Below are 20,436 nucleotides of genomic sequence, written 5' to 3'. Positions count from 1 at the left end.
AAAAAATACTTTAATTTTTCATGTGTTGAGATCCTGCTCATGCTGAGCCCTTCTTTGGACTAGATTTGTTAAGCTGTGAAGCATAGGGGTGAAGAGTACAAACTCTGGAGCCTAATTACCTGGATTAATCCTGACTCCACAGTAGCTATTGAACCTGTTGAAGCCTCAGTTTCATCACCTGAAAAATGGGTATAATAATGCCTGGGACAGAGAAAGTCTTCAATGTGCAGATTAGCTAAAATAAGCATAAAATGTTTGGTATAGTGTCTGCCACAGAGTCAATAAGTGGTACTTTTGTAACAATTATTACAATCGGTGACAATGACACTAAAGAAAGAGTGGCAGATAAAATGATGGAGAGAGTCAGAAAAGTCCATGTGCTGAGGTTACAGGAAAAAATAGAGAGAAATATAATGACCTGCACCGAGCAAGGCTTAACATCTTGGATCTTTAACTAAGGGAAAAGAAAGAAGCACGCAATGGTAGTAAATTAGGAATATGGAGAAATTATCATCGTTGTTTCTTTTTATTTGTGTTTATTGTGTGGTGGTAGGGTGATTACCAGTTTTATTTGAATGTTTTATAAGCTGTTAGATTTATCTACTGAGAATGAACAGATAAATAGGGATGTTATTCAGCTGTGCCGTGTCATGGGTTCTCACAGCCAGCTCTTCCGCTAACTTTCAGACAAGGTTAATTAACGAGGGAAGTTCACCGTGGAGGGAGGAGGGGGAGCGCTGGGTCTGCTGGATGATTCATCTTATGGTGGTGGTGGTGGGAGGTGATGAATCTCCTCTTGTTAGTGGTTCTGGGGAGGGGTTAGGCATTGGAGGGAAACTTTTATGATACCTTGAGAAAGATGTACTGACAGAGTTATGTCACCGGAGTGTGATCACTTTAACATATATTATTGGATGGAAATGGGAACAGCTCCTAAATCCTTTCCAGTCCTAGACATCCACGATTGTACTTTTTACTATTTTGTTTCTCAAAGGCCCCTTCCTACAGCAAGGTATCTTCCATCCTAAACCCAAGGAACTCCAGAAACTCTTCTTCCTTATGTTTTCATCATGTTCCCTTCTCGTTCACCACTCACAGGTGACATGTCACCTGCTCAGGGAGACCTTCTGTGACCCCCCTAACTAATGTGGGGCCCCCACCAGCCATGTCCTCACATTACCTTGCTTCACTGTCCGTGTAATAGTGTAGCCTAATGGTTGAGTACATGGGGTTTTGAGCCAGAATCCCAGAGTTCAAAACCTAGTTCTGTCTCTTCAACCTGTGACCTTGACATATGCAATTGACCTCTTCTGCCTTAGTTTCCTCATCTGTAAAATGAAAACAATGGACTACTTTCTTCTAGGATTTTTGGCGGGGCTAATACATGTACCCAGTACCATGCCCCACACCTTGCAGTGCGCATAAATGTTAGCTACTGTTATTTTAGTCCTCATCGCTCTCTGAAACCACCTTCTTTATTATTCCCTTCTCATCATGTTGTCATTGCCTGTCTCCCCCGGTTAGAATGCAATGCCATGGAAGCAGAGACTTTTTAATGTTAGTACTGCATTTCCAGGATCTAGAAGAGGCTTCATAGTAGGAGCTCAGTAAATATCTGTTGAATGAATGAATGTTGTACTAATATTTAAAACGGTAGTTTGCCCAATTTCAGCTCATGTTACTGAGGTTCCCCTATAGCAAAACAAACAAATAGAACCCAAGCTATTTGGTTTCTTGCCTAGATTGAAACTCATACTACTTTCCCATATTATTTTTTTACCCAGACATCCCACATTTTTGCAGATCCAAAATTTTACAGAGCGTTTACATCTCTAGTTTGTCATGTGGGTGTTATACATTCTTTCAGAATATTAAATTATCTAATAACATTGAATTACACTAAATATTCCTTTTTCAAATTATACCTCTCCTGTCCTACCTCCTTCACTCCTGGGATATGTCCCCTACGAACCAGTAAAAACCACTAAAGGTGAAGAACAAATGCTGACTGACAGACAGTAATCCTTGAAAAGAAGCCCTACAGCTCCTGAAAGCTGGACACAAAGAATATATCTTTTTTTACATTCAAATGACAATAATCATTAAACCCATATTTTACCAATAGAAACCAAACTGGCTAATGCTACACAGTAATAACTAACAAATGTATTGTGCTCAGCAAGGTAGGAAAATACAAAATGATCCTAAGGATAGAGCCTGGTTTGTTTTCCTCCAACATATCTCGTAACGGGGTCTGTAGGGTAAAGCAGCAGCAGGTGGCCGCTCAGGCCCTCTCCTTCACTCTGACCCTGTTAAAAGTTATGGCTGCTCTGAGCCTGCCTTTTAGACTAGTCAGCTCAGGTTCGGGTGGTGCACGGAAGGGCCCGATTCCCAACCTGCTGTCTTTTTTTCTCTGAAGAATTCATGTCAAATACAGTGCCTGACTCTGACTTTTATGCAGAGTCTTGATTTATATCAGGTTTTTAAGGCCTGATAATACGGACTGTTACCCTTGCTGACGGGGGTCACCTTAAAGAGCTTAGCTGTCAAAAGCCCTACACTCTGAAATAGGGAAAGGTTGTGGGGACCACATTCATAGTACAGTCTACTTCTGTACTATGAATGTAATAAATATTGTTTGAGAGGTTGGTTAGTGTGATATGATTCACATTGCCAAAGGCATTTCTTAAGTTTCATAGGTCTTAATTTATGTCGCTATAGTAACTAAAATGATATAATAATGCAGATTGCAGCTCTAGACTTGGTCTTCATTGTTGTGGGGAACATATAATCTGTATACTGAGTATTCTATGTGCTAAGGTATAAGATTTCTGATGTCCAACCTGATTTTCGTATTTACATGTATGAATTTCAGTGGCCAGTCTGAAATATTAAAATGGACAGTCTTTCTCTCAAGAGAAAGGGAGACTTTGAAGAGTTAAGTGGGAGAAGTGGAATTCTGATAAGCAGCAATTACAGAATTCTCATTTTAAGGACTGATATATATTTGGCTCACTTTCTCCGATAAAGTGAATTTCTAACATGTGCTGAGGCCCTTGGTGCGTTATTCACAAGTGCTTTAAGAAAAGGCCTGATATTGAGGCATTTGGTGTAGCAGTAATGTCTGAAGTGAGTCTAAGGCAGCGGTTCTCAACCTGTAGGTCGCGACCCCTTTGGCGGTCGAACGACCCTTTCACAGGGGTTGCCTAAGACCATCCTGCATATAGGGTATTTACATTATGATTCATAACAGTAGCAACATTACAGTTATGAAGTAGCAACAAAAATAATTTTATGGTTGGGTCACAACATGAGGAACTGTATTTAAAGGGCCAGAAGGTTGGGAATCACTGGCCTAACATGTAATGAAGCCCTACCTTGAGACAGGAAGATAGCTAAGAACCTTGTGGGTTGCTCAAGATCACATGTATCAATTATACGGACCCAACGCAGTTGGGAAACTCAATACAAATGATCCAGGATTGACCTAAGACAGAGCTATTTCCACTTCCAGAGCCCAGCTTACCTTATATCCTGATGATTTGATGTGCACGCCGCGTTTGGTCAGAGTAGATTTCATTCGGATGAAAAAGGAACGCTCAAGGGTGTTGTCAGTGGTTAGCAGACTGGGACTGGTTGACTCCACTGAGGAATACAAAGACATACACACGATTTAGATCTCTGCACAGCCCCTCACAGCTACTGCTCAGGTGCAGTCCTTGAGTTCACTAAAAAGAAATGACTGATAGGTGCTAAGAGCCCAGTAATCAAGTTACCTCATTTAGAAAATGTTTACTTTGCAGAAAATAAAAAAGAAAAATTAATTTATCCAAAGTAACTTCATTCCAGTTTCTAGCAAGAGTTTTTGGGGCCTTTTAATTCCCAGCAGCTCCCTAAGTGAGGTCTGATAGCAACTAAGCAGTGACAGCACATCTGGAGGGTTGGCCGGTGTGTGCGGAGAGAACTGTCATGAAAAAGAAAGACTCCCCAGACTGACGGGATCAACTAAGACTCAGGCAGAGCTGCTTCCGCTTCCCAGGAAGGGTAAGGATGGCTTGCTCCTTGTTCTCCCTGAGAATCCCGTCTTGTGTCATTGACCTCCTGGGGCATTCTGAGAACCACAGAACCATCAAGTGCCCTTGCGTTCTTGAGTTGGTTTTCTTTACTGTGGGGAACAGGAAGCATGAAAACTTCTCAACTGACTGAAGACAGAGGGCTGAGAGTGGGATGTACAGACAGAAACAAGCACCAGCTCCTCACAATCCCAACTTTCCATTCCTGTCACTCACAGCAGCCTGTCCCCTACCTTCCCCCGAACAGGAAACAGTCTCTGGGTTCCCCGCTTCCCTGCTTCTGGGATGGGAAAATAACAGTGTCCTCCCTTAGTAAGACACTCTTTCCTTTTACATATTTTTAGACTAAGTACAATGCATTTTTACTTATGAAACTTAAAATGGTAGTTTGCCATCTTGCTGATCTAAAAAATGCCTTTATTCATAAGACTGGAAGGCAACATAAGTCTATTTTCTTTAAAGTCGAGCTTCTAAGGTATCATATAAATTTGTTTTTCCTGCAAAAAATAATTTTGGGCTGTTTAAGCCCAATAAATACTCTCATTTTATTCCTCTAAAATAGTGCTTTTAAAGTTTTTCTTATTCTAAAACAAAAAAAAGTTGCAACAACAAATAGTATTTCTTTTGAGCAGCCCTTATTCTGATATTCTCAAAGTAGAATATCAAAATAGCACTGATATTCTCTGGATGGGGTAAAGATTTAAGAATTAAATATATAGTTTATGAAAACAAAGGAAAATAGGCCCCAAACTGTAAAATTTTATATTATATAACATATTCCGTATTTCTAAGGCAAAGACATCTCTATTTTTTTTATATTAAACATTGTGCTCAGACGAAAGAAAAATGAGAGCTACTGTAATAAGAGAAAGCTTGCTATATGTGGTCTGTGGCCTTCCTGTATCATTCCTGTCTTAATGTGACTATATTTTCCTATATTTATGGCATTTCTATTCTGGGGTGATGGAACCACTGACAAGTGTCCTTTTCTATGTCCCTCTCTTAAGATTTTCTTTCTTTTTTTTTTGTTTTAGAGAGAATGGATCTGATGTCATTTTAAATGTACAGCTTTTTATCACTCGAGGGAAAAGCAGAGCCATGTTATATTTAGTACTTTCATTTCTTCTGATTAAATATGAATTACTATGAAATTTTTCTCATCATCTAACACGCCATAATACGCCAACAGCTTTTTAATACACTATATAAGCACAAACTTCTGCTCTAAGAGTTTAATTTACCCCTCTAATCCAATCACATCAACCTTATTTCTCTTATCAGAGATTCCCATTTTGAATTAAATGAGCTCATTAGTTTTAATCAAAAGCAGAGAGATCAAAACTTAAACGTAAATGCTTTAGATCAGAACTGTCAGTCAGCCGTGCAGTTCTATTTTACTAAAACACAAGATCAGAGACCCTTAGAACCAATTTTTTTTTTCCTCGTAAGGGATGCCGAGAGCTTGAAGATGTTATATCCTTTTTTTTTCCTCCCAAGGACAGATTATACATTTAAGGTTAGACTTAATTTATAGCAGTTTTTCATCCTGGTGGAAATGGAAAACTATGCCAATCTACTGTTGTCCCTTTCACATTTATTGGCCCTGGTCCTCAGAGACTTGAACTAACGTGCTGCCATCAGAATCCACACCGCAAACTCGGCCTTAAAAATTCAGCTCTGTTCAGCAAGATCGTGTTTGCAATAGCTGAGGACAAATGAAACTTCCCAGAGAAGTGAAATATGGTCAGGGCTAGGCTTCTGGATACCCTACCCCAGTAAAGAAGGAGCCATCTACCTGTAGAAGAGTGAGCAATTTAGGCACCATTAGAAATTGTTATTGTGCTCAGTGTGGGACTGCACAGCAAACACTTAGCATGCACATTAGAGACCACAGCATGGGTACTTTCCGCTGAATGGGGATGGGAGACACAAGCTTCGCATGAGCTCTGGAGGCGGAATATTGTGTGCCCCGAATGAGGCAGTGGACACAGCACCCCCGTGTGTTACCACAGTAATGGTCTAAACATACAGGGCCACATTAATTCAACCCACGACAGCTGGTGTGCAGTTGTCAAAGTCAAAGTCAGGTTTTGCCCCGTGGAAGCTGAGATTTAAATCTAAACTGGCCCTCAAGCTTTATTTCAAGAGTGTGGAGGGATGGCGTTGAGGAGAAGGGTTTGATTCCTGATGAAGATTTCTCTTTTAATCCCATATGACTGTCTGCTTCTGAGAAGGGGCAGAGGTCATGAGACACACTGTCCCTATCAAAGGAGCATGTGACAAACTCTTTCGGCACCCACACCACAGCCATGTTTGCTAAGGGCCAGCCAGCACGCTGTGGCCACCCCAGCTCCAACAATGGTGTCTGTCCTGTACACAGACAGAGGGGAGGTGTCCTAAGTGTCTCAGGTGAGAAGCACCACGTTCACGAAGGTTCTGCTTGGGACAGAGCCAAGGCAGCATGGCCCTGATGGGTGATAGGACTGCGGCACTCAACAGAGAAGGGGTGTGTGCATGTGTGTGCATACGCGCCTGTGTGTGCATACATGTATGTGTGTGTTGGGGGGAGTGTGAAGAGAGGGTGGAGTAATGAGAAACGTATCCTTAGGACTGGAGCTACATAAAGACAGTGGGAACCAGTCTATGTCAAAGAAGCATTTTAGAGTGCTTTCTAGGAATCAAAGACTTTTCTGTGAACTCACTGAGGCAGGCCGTGATAGCTGCATGCTCTGATAAGAAATCTGGGATTCAGAGACATTACATCTGCTGCCTGAGACACAGGAGAAATTTATGGATAAAACTGGATTAAGTGGTCAAAGCTTAGATGTGGCCAGTTTTGACCTATGAATGATAAACAAGGAGCTAAAAACAAAAACAAAAATAAGACGCATGCAACTCAAAGCTAGATAAAGAAATATACTCTCTTTTGCTGAATGTCAAGGGCCTCAACTTTTCAATAAATCTAAATTATCTCAGCCCTTGAAATGTCAGTTTTTGCATATTTTGTAAAATTTACAGAACAATTTATAGCAAAAGTTATAATAATTTTTATGCTGGCAAATGCCACCATAATGTGAAACAATGTCTGTGTTATTCCACATCTGCTTATGATTCCCTAACTGCTTTTGGAGTTGCTGCTTCCTTATCGTTACGTAGGGGCAGGAGGTGGCAGAGGGTAGGAAGGACGGGTGGCTGAGGACCATCTAGTTCTCGCCGGCCAATCCTAGGCCAGGTCCATCTGGACACCTGCAGTATTCTCCCCAGGGTCTCTGCCGGTGAAGGAGATCAAAGCATACAGAGGGCCTTTCTTTTCAGTCACTCCAAGTGTTAGTGTAATTCCAAACGTCAGAACCCTCCAACTGCCACCAAATCCTGAGTATGAGGGAGAAAAACATTTAAAAATGTTAAGTTTTGAGAAAACATTGTTACTCTTCCATTGTGAACAAAGTATTTTTTCTTTTAAAGGAGAAGTGGAGTTGGGGGGTAAGGCATTAAGAGCTGGAACTACTCAGATAATCTGCTACTGGGTTCCTGACCTGTAGAAACTATGTAAGATAGCTTTGTTGTTTTTAAGCTGTCAATATTTGGGGTAATTTGTTTTACAACAGTAGATAACTAATATAAGATCCATGTAGAAACTCTGGAAAAATCATTGCCTTGATTTGACATGTGACAACCATGTATGTGTGTACAACACACGTGACAGAAGGAATGCGCTGCCCGATGTGTCGGTACCCGGAGAACCCACATGTGCAAGGAACGCTGCCTGCAATGCTGACTGTTGTAAGCAGGGCCTGTGTTCTCAAAGGTAAATGCTCAATTGATGTTTTAAAATGTGCAGTTTGCAAGAGATGCTATCAACAGTGTCATCTACAAGATTGTGAGACCTTGAAAAGCAGGCCTGATGTCTTTGTCTTTTGTGTCTATTCTCTGCTCTTCTCCAGCTTCCCTCATCTCCCCAAGTGCCTAGGATTGTGTTTTACATAAGCAGGCACTCAGTCTGCATGTAGAATAAAGTAGCAGTCAGATGCTTTCTTTTAAGAAGAATTATTTTCTTTTACACCAAACATCTTTCTCTCTCTCTCTCTCTCTCTCTCTTTTTGGGGCGGGGAGAGGGAATCATTGTGTCTTCTCCTGTACTCATCTCTAAGGAAGCGTTTTCTGCAAAGTGTTATTTTTAGAGTCATAGGCCAGTGGGTTTGGTTGTTGAAAGAGGATTGGCCTGATTTCCCCCAGAATCAGAGGATTCTTTGTTCTCTGTCTTCTGAGGGTTGGTTTTCGTCCCACTGGCCTGTCCTCTACCACATGGCAGGGCAACTTTGAAGGGGGTCGCGGCTCTTAGGAGCCTGGCCTGGATCCTGCGCTCCCGGTGGCGAGGTGGTGTCCACCATCTTCCGTGGACACAGGGGGACCACCCCTTGGGTGTCATACACATGAAGTTCCAGCCGTTCCGCTCTGGCTCAGCAATCAGCCTCTCTCTGCTCCCGAGCTTTCTCTGGAACGCCATGAAAAAGCCACATTTATTTAGTCTCATTAGGGCTGATTCCCATTCCCACTCAGCTGCCAGCCTCAGCTTTGTTTAAAAACGTGTGAATCATTAACTGAAACTCTGGAGCATAGGTGTGAAAATAATTGTGGTTCAACAGTGACGCAATAAACTTCTTTCAAAGTAACATAAAAAAAATCCGTCAAAAAAGATCTGCCAACCCATGCCACCTGTCAGCGCCAGCTCCCTGGCAGTATCCACCTGCCTCAGATGGAATCATAAGGCGTCATGTCGCCTCTCAGGTCCCTGCACCTCGCCTCGCAGGGGTTCCTACTCGGTGCAGCTGTCCCCGGAGGGAGAGGGGCGCGTTCAGTGGCCGCCCGCTGCTCCACAGTTGGTGTTTGGATGTACCACGCTGGGGAAATATACACAGTGTCAGAGTCAAGCTGTTACCCGTGGGTGTTTCTGTACACAACTCCTAAGCAACAGGAAAGTTCAAGGGGAAAACCCAGGTATTGTGAAGATAGCCTTTAGGATATGTCATCCAATGTGACCCATTTGGTAGCAGGCTGCGCGCTCCACAGAACATGCCACATGAATACTGCCAGCGAGCGTTTTAAATCTTCGTGGAGACTCGCCATAAATGTTGCCACTTGAGGGATCTATTCTGGGAGAAAAATATAGCTTGTCCTCCTGGGATGCCGCTTGGATTCCATTACCAATATTGCGTATGGGATCGAGTGTGGCAATGCTTTTATCACGACTATAAAGTGGTTACGAGCCAATTCCTCATACAAAATATACTCAATAACATCGAGGCTTTTTTTTCTCCCCTTTTCTGTTTCCTTCTTTTATTTCCTTCCTTTCTTTCCTTCCCTTTTTTCTTCTTTTTTTTTTTTTAACGACAAACACGATGTCAGACAAAGGGCATCAGGCATGGTCTTTGTAGTACAAAACAAAATAACAATACATAAACACCTTTGTGAAGGCAGCTTGAAACCCCATGTTTTCTATTAAAAAGTCATGTTCAATCTTCACTGTTGATAGAACCGCATAGCTAACACAGAGAACATTGTATATCAGAAAGGTCAATAGTTATTATGAGCTACAAATATATTTTTTTCCATCCTTCAGGCTGTTTAGCGCATATCACAGCATGAGCAGCTGTCTTCTTTAATGCTTTTAAAATTAGACTCCCAAAGAGGAAGAAAAAATTATGGTTGCAATGATTGCTCTTTGCTTTTGTAAGTTTACTTTAATATACTATTTTATATACATGAATCTTCTGTGCAGCCCATCCACAGGGCAGTGACTGGGTGCCAGGATCGAGGTGAACTGCCGCATTTATGTTCTTAGCATTCTGGCCAAATCTCCATCTCAGACGCAGGTGCTGTGGACATGCTGTGTTTTAAAAGGAGTTATACGGAGGAGTCTGGTTACAGAGGCACTTGCAGATACACACATATGCATGCTGCCTTTCATTGCTGTAAAGCTCTCTGACTAACTGCAACAATGGCATGTGATGAGAGACAGTTAGAGTGCACTGGGTGGAAAATCATGCAGTGATTCAAGCCTTTGATACACAAAGTACCCCCTCTCCCCGTGCAGGCCTGTGGACCCAGAGTGCACCTCAAAAGTTCCTAAAGGCTGATCTGCCTGCCTCTGGAACTTCTTGCCCTTACTCAGCACAATATGAGTATTTTAAAGAGCACATGTAAGCATATATTACATGTTTTATTATAGCTCATTTTGTCTTTGTTCAGATATTTAAATTAAATACTTATTGAGTATAATGAGATGGGGCCATTTGTAACAGTGCTTACATTTAGGAGGAAGAGAAAATACATAACAATTTCTGGTAGTGATTAATGCTAGAAAGAAGAGGATGCAGAGTCAGTGGCTAAAGAGGGATGAGGGCCAATTTTGGTTGGGTGGTCCCAGGGACCTCCCCGATGAGATGGCATTTGAGAGGGACTAAGACATGTGGATATCTGGGTGAAGACACCATACACACCTCCATGCTCACAATTCGTGCTGCAGCTTTATGACTGCAGATCGGTAAAAGGCTTCACAGAAAACTATGATTTTAATAGATATGAACTAGTGACAAAGAAATTCTAGAAATGTTATCCTTTGAGCTTTGAAAACTGTTTTGGGTACTTTAAATTATTAGAACAGCCCCCTTCTGCATTAGTGCAGGTTAGATTGGAGGCTGTGTGTGTGTGCTGAAGACATGATCTGCTTAAAAAAAATTATTCTCATCCCTGTACTCCTCACACCCTCTTTGGAAACCATCACCTGTTCTCTATATCTATAGGTTTTTTCTATTTTGTTTTATTGTTTTTGTTTTTTTTTTAGATTCCCCATAGAAGTGAAATCATAGGGCATTTGTTTTTCTCTGACTTATTTCACTCAACATAATACCCCTAGGCTCACCTATGTTGTTGCAAATGGCAAGATTACATTCTTTTTAATGGGTGAATAATATGCCATTGTATATATGCATCACATTTTCTTTATGCATTCATCTATTGATGGACATGTAGGTTGCTTCCATATTTTAGGTTATTGTAAATAATTCTGCAATGAACACAGGGATGCACATGACTTTTTGAATTAGTGTTTTTTGTTTTCTTTGGATAAATGCCCAGAAGTATAATTGCTAGATTATATGACAATTCGATGAAGATTGAACATGTCTTTTTAAAAGCTAATATTTAATTTTTTGAGGAATGTTTATACTGTTCCCCATAGTGACTAATTTACATTCACACCAATAGTGTATGAGGATTTCCTTTTCTCAACATCCCCTCCAGCACTTGTTATTTGTTGATTTATTAATGACAGCCATTCTGACAGGTACGAGGCAGTATCTCATTGTTTTAATTTGCATTTCCCTGATGATTAGTGCTATTGAGCATCTTTTCATTTCTCTGTTGGCCATATGTATGTCCTCTGTGGAGGAATGTCTATTTAGGTCTCCTGCCCATTTTTAACTGTATTATATGTTTTTTTTTGTGTGTGTTTACTCTTTGAACTTTTGTCCAAAAATAAATTATTTATCTTTAGTATATTACTTATTTTAACGGAGAGAACTAAGGGAGGAGTTAATGGACAGAATTGTTCAGTGTCCACTGCCCCTCAGAAACACCCATTGGTGTCGTCAATGCTTTGGGATCCTCAGAGAGAGCAGCTGCAGTAGCAAAGTGGGATACAGACTGAGTAAATAAATGATATTGTTCTCTTTGGTGACTTTCAGTGATAAAAATAAAGAAACCTTGAGTATATTTACTGATTGAGAGGACAGTTTAAGTTGTTTACATTGGAAACACTAAATTAAGAATTTAAATCTTAAGAGATATTTAATCAGTAATAGAGAAAGAGAAGGTAGCCTCTGAATTTGAGGGAAGAAAAAAAGGAGAATGTGATAAAAAAAAGAGAGGAAGGGAAAAAGAGAGAGAGAGAGAGAGAGAGAGAGAGAGAGAGAGAGAGAGAGAGAAGGGAGGGAGGATAGGAACGGTAGTGAATAATTTAATAGAGTAAAGGTTGTTTGCTGAGACAAAGGAAGTGGGAGGAAAGGATTTTGAGAATGAAAAAAGCTATGAATCAGCTTCATGTGGGCAAAGCAACTAGAATCAGTAGAAAAAAGTAAAAAGATTGCACAGTGGCTACAAGTTGCATGCCTTAAATTTAGGAGCATTAACTTTCTAGGGTACCTACCAATGGCTCCTTTGGGTTTTCCAGGTAATGCTCAAGACAATGAGGTTTTCCTGTGGATGGGAGCCAGCACAGTAGGACTGAAAGAAAGTCAATCGAGTAAGAGATCCCAAAGGGTTAGGAGACAAGCCAGTGAAAACTGACAGAGTGATTGATGAGCTGGGAATAAGGATGACAGGGCAGGGAATGGTGACATGGGTGAAGCAGCCAATAAGGGAGATTTGATCAGAGAATGATATTTGAGAATATTTATTGCTTTTAAACAAGTTTGTTTATATTTATCTCCATTTTTTTCTGTTCATAGAAAATTTGCAAAATATAAGAAAAAAATATTCTCAATGTTGAATCACTATCTTATATACCTAAAACCAATATAAGATTGTGTAACAATGATACTTAACTAAAAATAAATTTTAAAAAGTATCCCCAACAGCCTGTTACCCAGCTACTATTAGCATTAATATGTTTTGTTGTGGTCTTATTTATATATTTCAAAATTAGAATCATATCCATGTCTCCCATTTTTTAATGTTAAAAAAATTATAGCTCACTATGTGATAATAACTCTACTTTTATTAGATAGTGTTTGGGGGAATGAAAGGATGTTGGGGCTCTAGTGACTTCAAACACACTATTTTATTGGCCATGTAATATTTCATTGCATGGTGATGAATTATTTTTTAAATTAACATTCTTCCACTTCCTTATTATTTCTTAGGGTTGAAATATAGAGAGAGTATTACTGGATTAAACAGTATGAGCCTTTCAAAAAGCTAATTGCACAAACTGATTTCTAGAAAAGTTGTGCTGTGTCAGTTTATGTTTATCAACAATGTTGGATGGTGTTCATATTGACTGCCATCTTAAAATACTTGTTCTAATTTGATAAAGATTATTAAATTAGCAGAAGATACAGAAAAGGTACTCTTTTGGGTCTCTCTGAAAAGTAATATGTAAAAACATCTTGTGTTTTTAATTTGCATTTTTATTTCTAAAGTTGAATAATGTTTTAACACATATTTATTGGCTAGTTAATTTTTTCAGTGAGTAATATATTTGTATCCTCTGTGTATTTTCCAATTAAGTTTCTTATTCATTTGAATTAAATATACATATATTTTAAGGATATTATCTCTGAAATATTTCATGCAAATATTTCCCCATTTGTTTGCCTTTTACTTCTGTTAACAATGTCCACTGGTGCACATAAGTTTTTAAATTTTACATAGAAAAGTTTATACATTTCCCCCTTGGTAGCTTCTTTCATTGCTCTTGTGCCTTAGAATGTTTTCTCAAAACTTGTTAATAGATATTTGGCATCTTAAAAACAAAGCACAGTTAAAGGTCAAAGTCCAATTATGCCAACGGGGGGCTAAAGGTAAGTCAAAGAATGAGTTTCTTCCTTTGATAGTCAAGGACATGCACATAAGTTTTTAAATTTTACATAGAAAAGTTTATTCATTTCCACCTTGGTTGCTTCTTTCATTGCTTTTGTGCCTTAGAATGTTTTCTCAAAAATTGTTAATAGATATTTGGCATCTTAAAAACAAAGCGCAGTTAAAGGTCAAAGTCCAATTATGCCAATGGGGGGCTAAAGGTAAGTAAAAAAATGAGTTTCTTGCTTTGATAGTCAAGGACGTGTGTGTGTGTGTGTGTGTGTGTGTGTGTGTGTGTGTGTGTGTGGAGACCGCTGCAGGAGAACTGCAGGGCGTGAGCTCACATCTTCGAGGGAGATGGGGAAGTGGTGTGGGTGTTGACAGACAATGGCACAGAGAACAGGTAAAGAATGCTATTTTTTTTTAAAAGAAAAAGTTGTGTTTTTTATTTTTTATTTTTTTACAGTATTACAGATATCCCTCCCTTTTTACACCCATTGACCCTCTCTATTTTGGGAGTAATGGTGCGGAGGTGGCAGTGGGAACAAACTATAATGACACTCCCCTTTTATGTAGGGACAGTCAGAAGCACAGGAATCATGATCTCTATTAACAGTGTCTCAAGATTAGCGGTCTGCATGGGAGAAAGGTTTCAATAAGCAGGAAGAGCAGAACTTACTCCTAATCTGGGCTCTCAGGTAATATATGGGACACATGGTTAAATTTGAATTTCAGATAAACAAAGACTTTTTTTTCAATATGACCCGAATATGGCATATAAAGTTCAAATGTATTTTTATTTGCTAAATCTGGCAACCCTGCTCCTAGAAGAATGAGGAGTCTATGTGGCACAGAGCAAGGGTTTTGCATGAGAGCGGTCATGTGGTTATGAAATAAAGGATGAAGAACTAAGGAGTTTAGGAGATTGGCCTGAGATACTTTGGTTGAACAGAGAAATAGTTCTGAATGGCTGGAACTTTCTCAATGGAGAGTGGTAGAGAATGAAGCAATGACTGAACATCCAAATGAATGTTGGTGTGATCATGTGGCTTTTTCAAATTTGCCTTCTCCGGAGTGGGGCCTAGTACAATGGCCAGCTTTTATTTCCCTGGGGGAATGTGTGTGTTCTGAGGAGAGAGAGAGCCTGGCTTGGCAGGTCTCCACAACAGTCTCCTGAGCCCTTGTCTTCTGCTAATTTATTGTTATTTATCACAGAGGAGAAGCTTGGGCAGCTAGAACTTGTTGGTTTTATTATGTCTCTATTCCAGCACATCTTGAAGTGGTTATTTTTCAAAATGTTTTCAGTTACAACTATTGTGTTAAATCCATCATCAATAAAAGATTGAGGGTTATTTATTGGAGAACATTCTTAGTAATTTTATTTACACTCTGCAATAAGTTAGAGGAGCCAGAAATGGGCAGTCATCTGATAATTAGCTCTACCTGTTATTTTGCTAATGAATATCTACGTTTGATGCCTTTAATTAGGCAAGTTTTCCTTTCTCTTATGATCCAGTAAGTTTCAGTGGTCACTGCTCTTAGTTCCTAAACAAAACCTTCTAATCTTTTGCTGGAAGTAGCCCTGCTTTACTGTGAGAAAGACAGGACTTCATCATTATAATCATGGTCAGTTAATATATAGGGTGTTCCAAAAATAGGTATATACACTTTAACAGTTGATAGCTCACTTTTGGAAATGAAATGTATTTTAACAAACACTGCCTTTGTAATTATTCAAAGTGTGTGTATACATTCTTTGGGACACCCTATATGTGTAGACCTCATAATCTATGTATAGGCATCATTTCCACACCTAAACTTGACATTAAGTCATTTGTATATTTTCTTCAAGGCTATGCATAATCTACTCAAGTGGTGGGAATAAAAAAAGTCATTTTTAAAATTCCATTTACATAATTTGTAATTATCCTTGCTGTAGAATTACCCTTTTCTCTACAGTTTAAAAAGATAAAAGCTATTGCTAATGGTGATGGTGAAAATGGGGAAGAGGCATCCTTTTTTCAAACTGGGTGCAAAGCAAATTTGTTATGATTGATATTAATTACTGCTCCTTTCCCTATTTTACAGATAGCTCTAATGATGCACTTGATACTTTTAACATCCACACTTTAACATTATATCAGATGGCTTCTGGGTCTAAATTGTATATTCTATAATGGCAAATAATTATTTTAAAAACTGGCACCACGTATTCCTTGTTGCCTGGTAGCTGACGGCTCCCACTGCATTCATCCAAATTGTGGTTAATCCTCTCAACTGCAGGCCTCCAGGTATCTGTGGCTGCCCTTGTTCTGGGCCTTATTTGACCTGATGTGAGGGTGAATCCATCTATAACAGTAGGCTCTCCTTTGCCCATTTGTCCATTTCATTATTGCATTTCTTTCTCACAAACTCCATTTGCATGTCATTAGTAAAGTTCTGGGTATTTTTCAATAGCTTGAGAAGCTGCATTTAGAAATGACACAAAGGTTCAGATCATATACATGGAGAAAAATGTCTCCATCACCGTGCTTACCTCATGTTTTACTCAAAGCTATGACCTGCATTCCCTAGTTTCCTCCTTAATCATTTCAGTTATAAGCAAAACCTTATACATTCAAATACATTTCCCTGAAATAGTAAATGTTTTATACATAAAACACTTGAGATCCAGCACTCTTTTCTTCTTTAGAGAGACTTTAAATGGTTTTCATTCATTATACAAACAATGCACAGGTATTGTAATGGTTACTAATATTAATATTTTATATGGGTGATAATACTGATTTTACTTTCTTTTGGTGTTATATGTTGTTGTTTTTTGGTGCTAAAACTGTGTTATATTCTTTGATATATGAACATATATGACAAAGTAGCTTATATCTAAAGTGAAAGCTAAAATATGTGCAGCCAACATAGAAAGGTATTTATTCTTGCCCTTCAAAGTTTTTGTTGTTGTTGACGCTAATAACCAATATCTACAATCCTTTCTCTAAAAGTGGAATGCCTCTTCCTGACCAGAAAAAAACAGCAGTGTGCATATAAGCAATTTAGGGGAAGCCAGAAGTAGTCTTAAAGGGGAAACAAGGGCAAAGAAGAAATTATCTTTCTACCAAGATAATGAGTTTGCTTTAAAAAAAAATATTTTCTCTTACACAACTTGAAATCTAACATTTTAGGAGATGTTTATAAGTCTAAAAACATAAAATTAGCAACAAAAATCCTCATTATTTTGACAATGATTTTTCTTTCTGTTTTTGGCTTGTTAGGGAAGAAAGAAAGCATTTAGATACATGCAGAACATGTAGGTAATCTCAGTAAGGTAATATTCTTGGGATTTTTCATATTTATACATTTTTTCCTACATTGTATTTTCACTACCCAAGAGCCCTGGCTGTTATTTTTTTCCTGAAGTGTGAAGATCACCCCATGGATTAACAAATGATTGAGGATTCTCTCTTAAAAGACTCTTTAAAAAACTGTCAGAATCAGCCTGAGACAAAGATTTATTATGAACTATTTAAAGGGCTTAATATATGTATCCCCAATGAGCCCTTGGAGCAAACTAAAAAGGAAGAGTGGAATTCTCAAAGAATAGGAAAAATCCTCCAATGCCCCTCTCTCTGCACACCATGATTACTGTTTACTCAAAGGATAAAATGCCTAACCTGTCACACAAAGTCTTCAGAAGCCACAGTCCTGCTGGTGTACAGTAAAAACAAAACAATGAAGACCGACAATAATGTGCTCGAGATAGGCAGCTGTAATTTACTTTCTAACCAGTTCAGTAACACACTAATGTGGCTACATCTTGTAGCAGGAACTGATCCCTGACCCACACAGCAATCAAACAACTACCAGAGTGTTGGCTGTCACAGAAGCTGGGACGTTACCTTAATTATACGTTCCTGGATAACAAACCTTCCCTTAATGAGCGACTTCTCTCCTACATGTATTCCAAATCACCCCTCTGTCCTTGAAAAGGCCCACGGCCCATCACTGCAATTGGAATTTGTGCAGCATATTCATAAGTATTCTTCCTAACAGGTAATAAATACCACCTGAGCAGGCTGTTTGCTTTATGAGAATGCCAAGGTGTAATTGAAATTATAGGCTTGCACTCCTGGCAGGCTCTAAAGAATCACTCAAGACTGAAGGGAAACTTTTCAGTGAACCTAGAACCAAGCGTTTCTCTTTCCATATCAGTAATAATAATAATTATTATTGTAATGACTATCTTCTTTAGTTTGGAATTTATGTTTGGCAATGAGGTTTCTCCTCCCCTACCCCCATTTGATATGATTTCTGCATTAGTGTTTCTTCTTCCTAAACATGGGATTTCTTTATGTTCCTCTTATCACAACATCCCCAAATTATGCTATGATTTGCCGAAGCACCCCAACAATTAACACAGGCATATATGAGGGTCTTACGGGAAGGTCTTATAGATACCTTGAGGAGAAATAGTGCCTCTCTATGAAAAGAAGACATTTAGAATTGAGGATAATAGTAAGGCAATCTTAAATATAAAGATTTACTTCCCTAGTGTCACTAGCTCAGGGCAAATGGTATAGATTAGTGATTCCTTGGTAATACTTTGATTTTATCTTAATCTCACTAAGACTTTGCTTCTTTTTCTTGTTCTCTTCATCTGGGTAGATAGATTTTCTCAGTACAGCAGTTTTGGTAATGTTTGGTAAGACATATAGTAATATATATAGTATTCTGAGAACTCTATTGTGGTCACTTTAAATTGTCTTGTATATAGTAGAATGTGAACCTAATCCACACGAAGCATATTGCTTAGTACATGACAAGCACTCAGTAAATGCCAACTTTCACGGGTGTAGTTGGTGTTGCTAATGTCTATGCAGGTTGGTTCCTAACATCTATTTTTAGGATCAAGGAGCAGGAAAGAATGGTAATGCGCAGTAGTCTCCTGGGTCCCAGAGCAGAAGATCCTCTCCTGGAATAATGGCAGTGGTACCACTGGGCAAGATGATGGCCACACACATAGAGAGCAGCAGCGTGGCCTAGGGGTGGGACACATGCCATGGGATGAGGAAGCCTGAGTTCTAGGTGTGGCTTAGCAACCAAATAGCTCCGCAGTTGTAAGTCAATCATGTGTCCCTTTCCCTTATCCCTATGAAGGGCTTAGGTTACTTGGCAATCCGTAAATGTACTAACATCAGGAGGTGGTTCGGAGAATCAAATAAATCCATATGAAGGAAAGGGTTGATTAACGTAAGTTAAATTTGCAGCAAACATTTGGTGAGCACTTATGAGTACTGATATATCAAATGTGAATCTGACTAATATTGGAAAAAACAAACTATAGACACATTACTATTTTGTTCTCAAAATTTATATATTCACTAACATTCCTGGTTGTGCTATTATTATCAACATGACTTTGGGTAAAAGATTTCTGGGCTGGTAAATTTCAGAAAGAAATAGGTATCATGAACCTGACTACAAGATGGTACGAAAATTTTACAGTCACGGGTTTTACTAGAAAATGCTACAGAACAAATGTGAACATGAGAAAATTAAAATGCAAAGAAAAAGAGAGTAGAGAATTAAACAGGGCATAAAAATGAGGAGGAAGAACAATGGTAGTAAGAAAGCAGCTTCAGAGGGAAGGCTGGAAAGATAACTACAAAGGCCTAAGAAGGATGAGAAAAACACATAAAAATTATACCGATGAAGCAACATCTAAATGTACAAAACAGGAACCTAGGAACATTGAGAAATAGGAATGCTACTCCTATAACCACATTGTAGGTTTGAGTTTACAAACCAGCTGCTGGTTCTGGGATGCATGTGCCAATGACCTATGCTGTCCCTAGACCTAGAAATGAAAAGGCATGAATTAATAATATTTGGGTATTTAAAAAAATATAACCATTACTAAAGCAAATATCCCAAAGCTTTCAACATTATGATTTTGAATCCATATGCTGGATGATAGGCCAGATTTTTTTAATAGCCACTATATTTTGTGCATCCCAGCACTGAGGTATAGGAAATTAGGATTAATGCCAGGTGATTTACATACACATTTAATTTAGTTGTCACAAAACTCTTCTATTTTAAGGAGGATCCATTGTCTGTGACCATGCACTCTAAAACACCCACTATTGCTTATATACCATGGCTTAATCTAAATCTAGATATAGTCATTGTGATTTATTTAAAAATCTTTAGCTTTCTTTCCTCCCTGCTGCAATATATTTCAGCGTTTTGGTGCATGAAAAGAAATGCTTGAGAATGCTTGCGAAAGGAGAGCAGCAATTTAGAGTAATTTTACTTTTTTCTTTGTTTTCCTGATTTTATGAAATGTATATTTGTTACTCTATAATAATATCTAACTATGTACTTATGTTTGTGTGCTTGAACTGTTCACAAGTTCCCTCAAATATTATTTAAGCCTGCTATGAACAATACAGATTTTAGGGAAAAGTTGGTACTGAACATTAATAATTAGAGTGCCTAACGTGCACCTCATGACAGGAGGAGTCAGTATGCCTTTGCAACTGAACCCTAGGACTCTTTTCTACCTTTTGTCACTGAGAAAACTAGCTTTTCTATCTTTGTGAGAGATGTGTGTGTATATATACATATCTCAAATGTGAATCCGATTAATATTGGAAAAAACAAACTGTAGACATATTACTATTTTGTTCTCAAAATTTATCTATTCACTAACATTCCTGGTTGTGCTATTATTATCAACAAATCTTTTCCTTTGGAAGAAAAATGCCAGACAATGCTTAGGTTACTT

At 38.8% G+C, this 20,436-nt stretch overlaps 1 protein-coding gene across 1 annotated transcript in view; it reads right to left on the bottom strand.

Moving 5' to 3' along the window:
* Positions 1-20,436, bottom strand: part of NPAS3 (neuronal PAS domain protein 3) — a gene marked incomplete at its 5' end in the record, with an annotated part of 646,962 nt that overhangs the window by 65,416 nt on the left and 561,110 nt on the right. The window contains one exon of the mRNA XM_014546418.1: positions 3,527-3,645. Within this exon, the coding sequence (XP_014401904.1) occupies positions 3,527-3,645 (119 nt within the window). The remainder of the gene's footprint in view (positions 1-3,526; positions 3,646-20,436) is intronic.

The sequence above is a fragment of the Myotis brandtii genome, unplaced genomic scaffold (assembly GCF_000412655.1).
Source record: "Myotis brandtii unplaced genomic scaffold, ASM41265v1 scaffold443, whole genome shotgun sequence".
In the NCBI taxonomy this organism is placed as follows: Eukaryota; Metazoa; Chordata; class Mammalia; order Chiroptera; family Vespertilionidae; genus Myotis; species Myotis brandtii.
The sequence above is the reverse complement of the archived record's forward strand: the minus strand, read 5'-3'. Positions and strand labels throughout refer to the sequence as shown.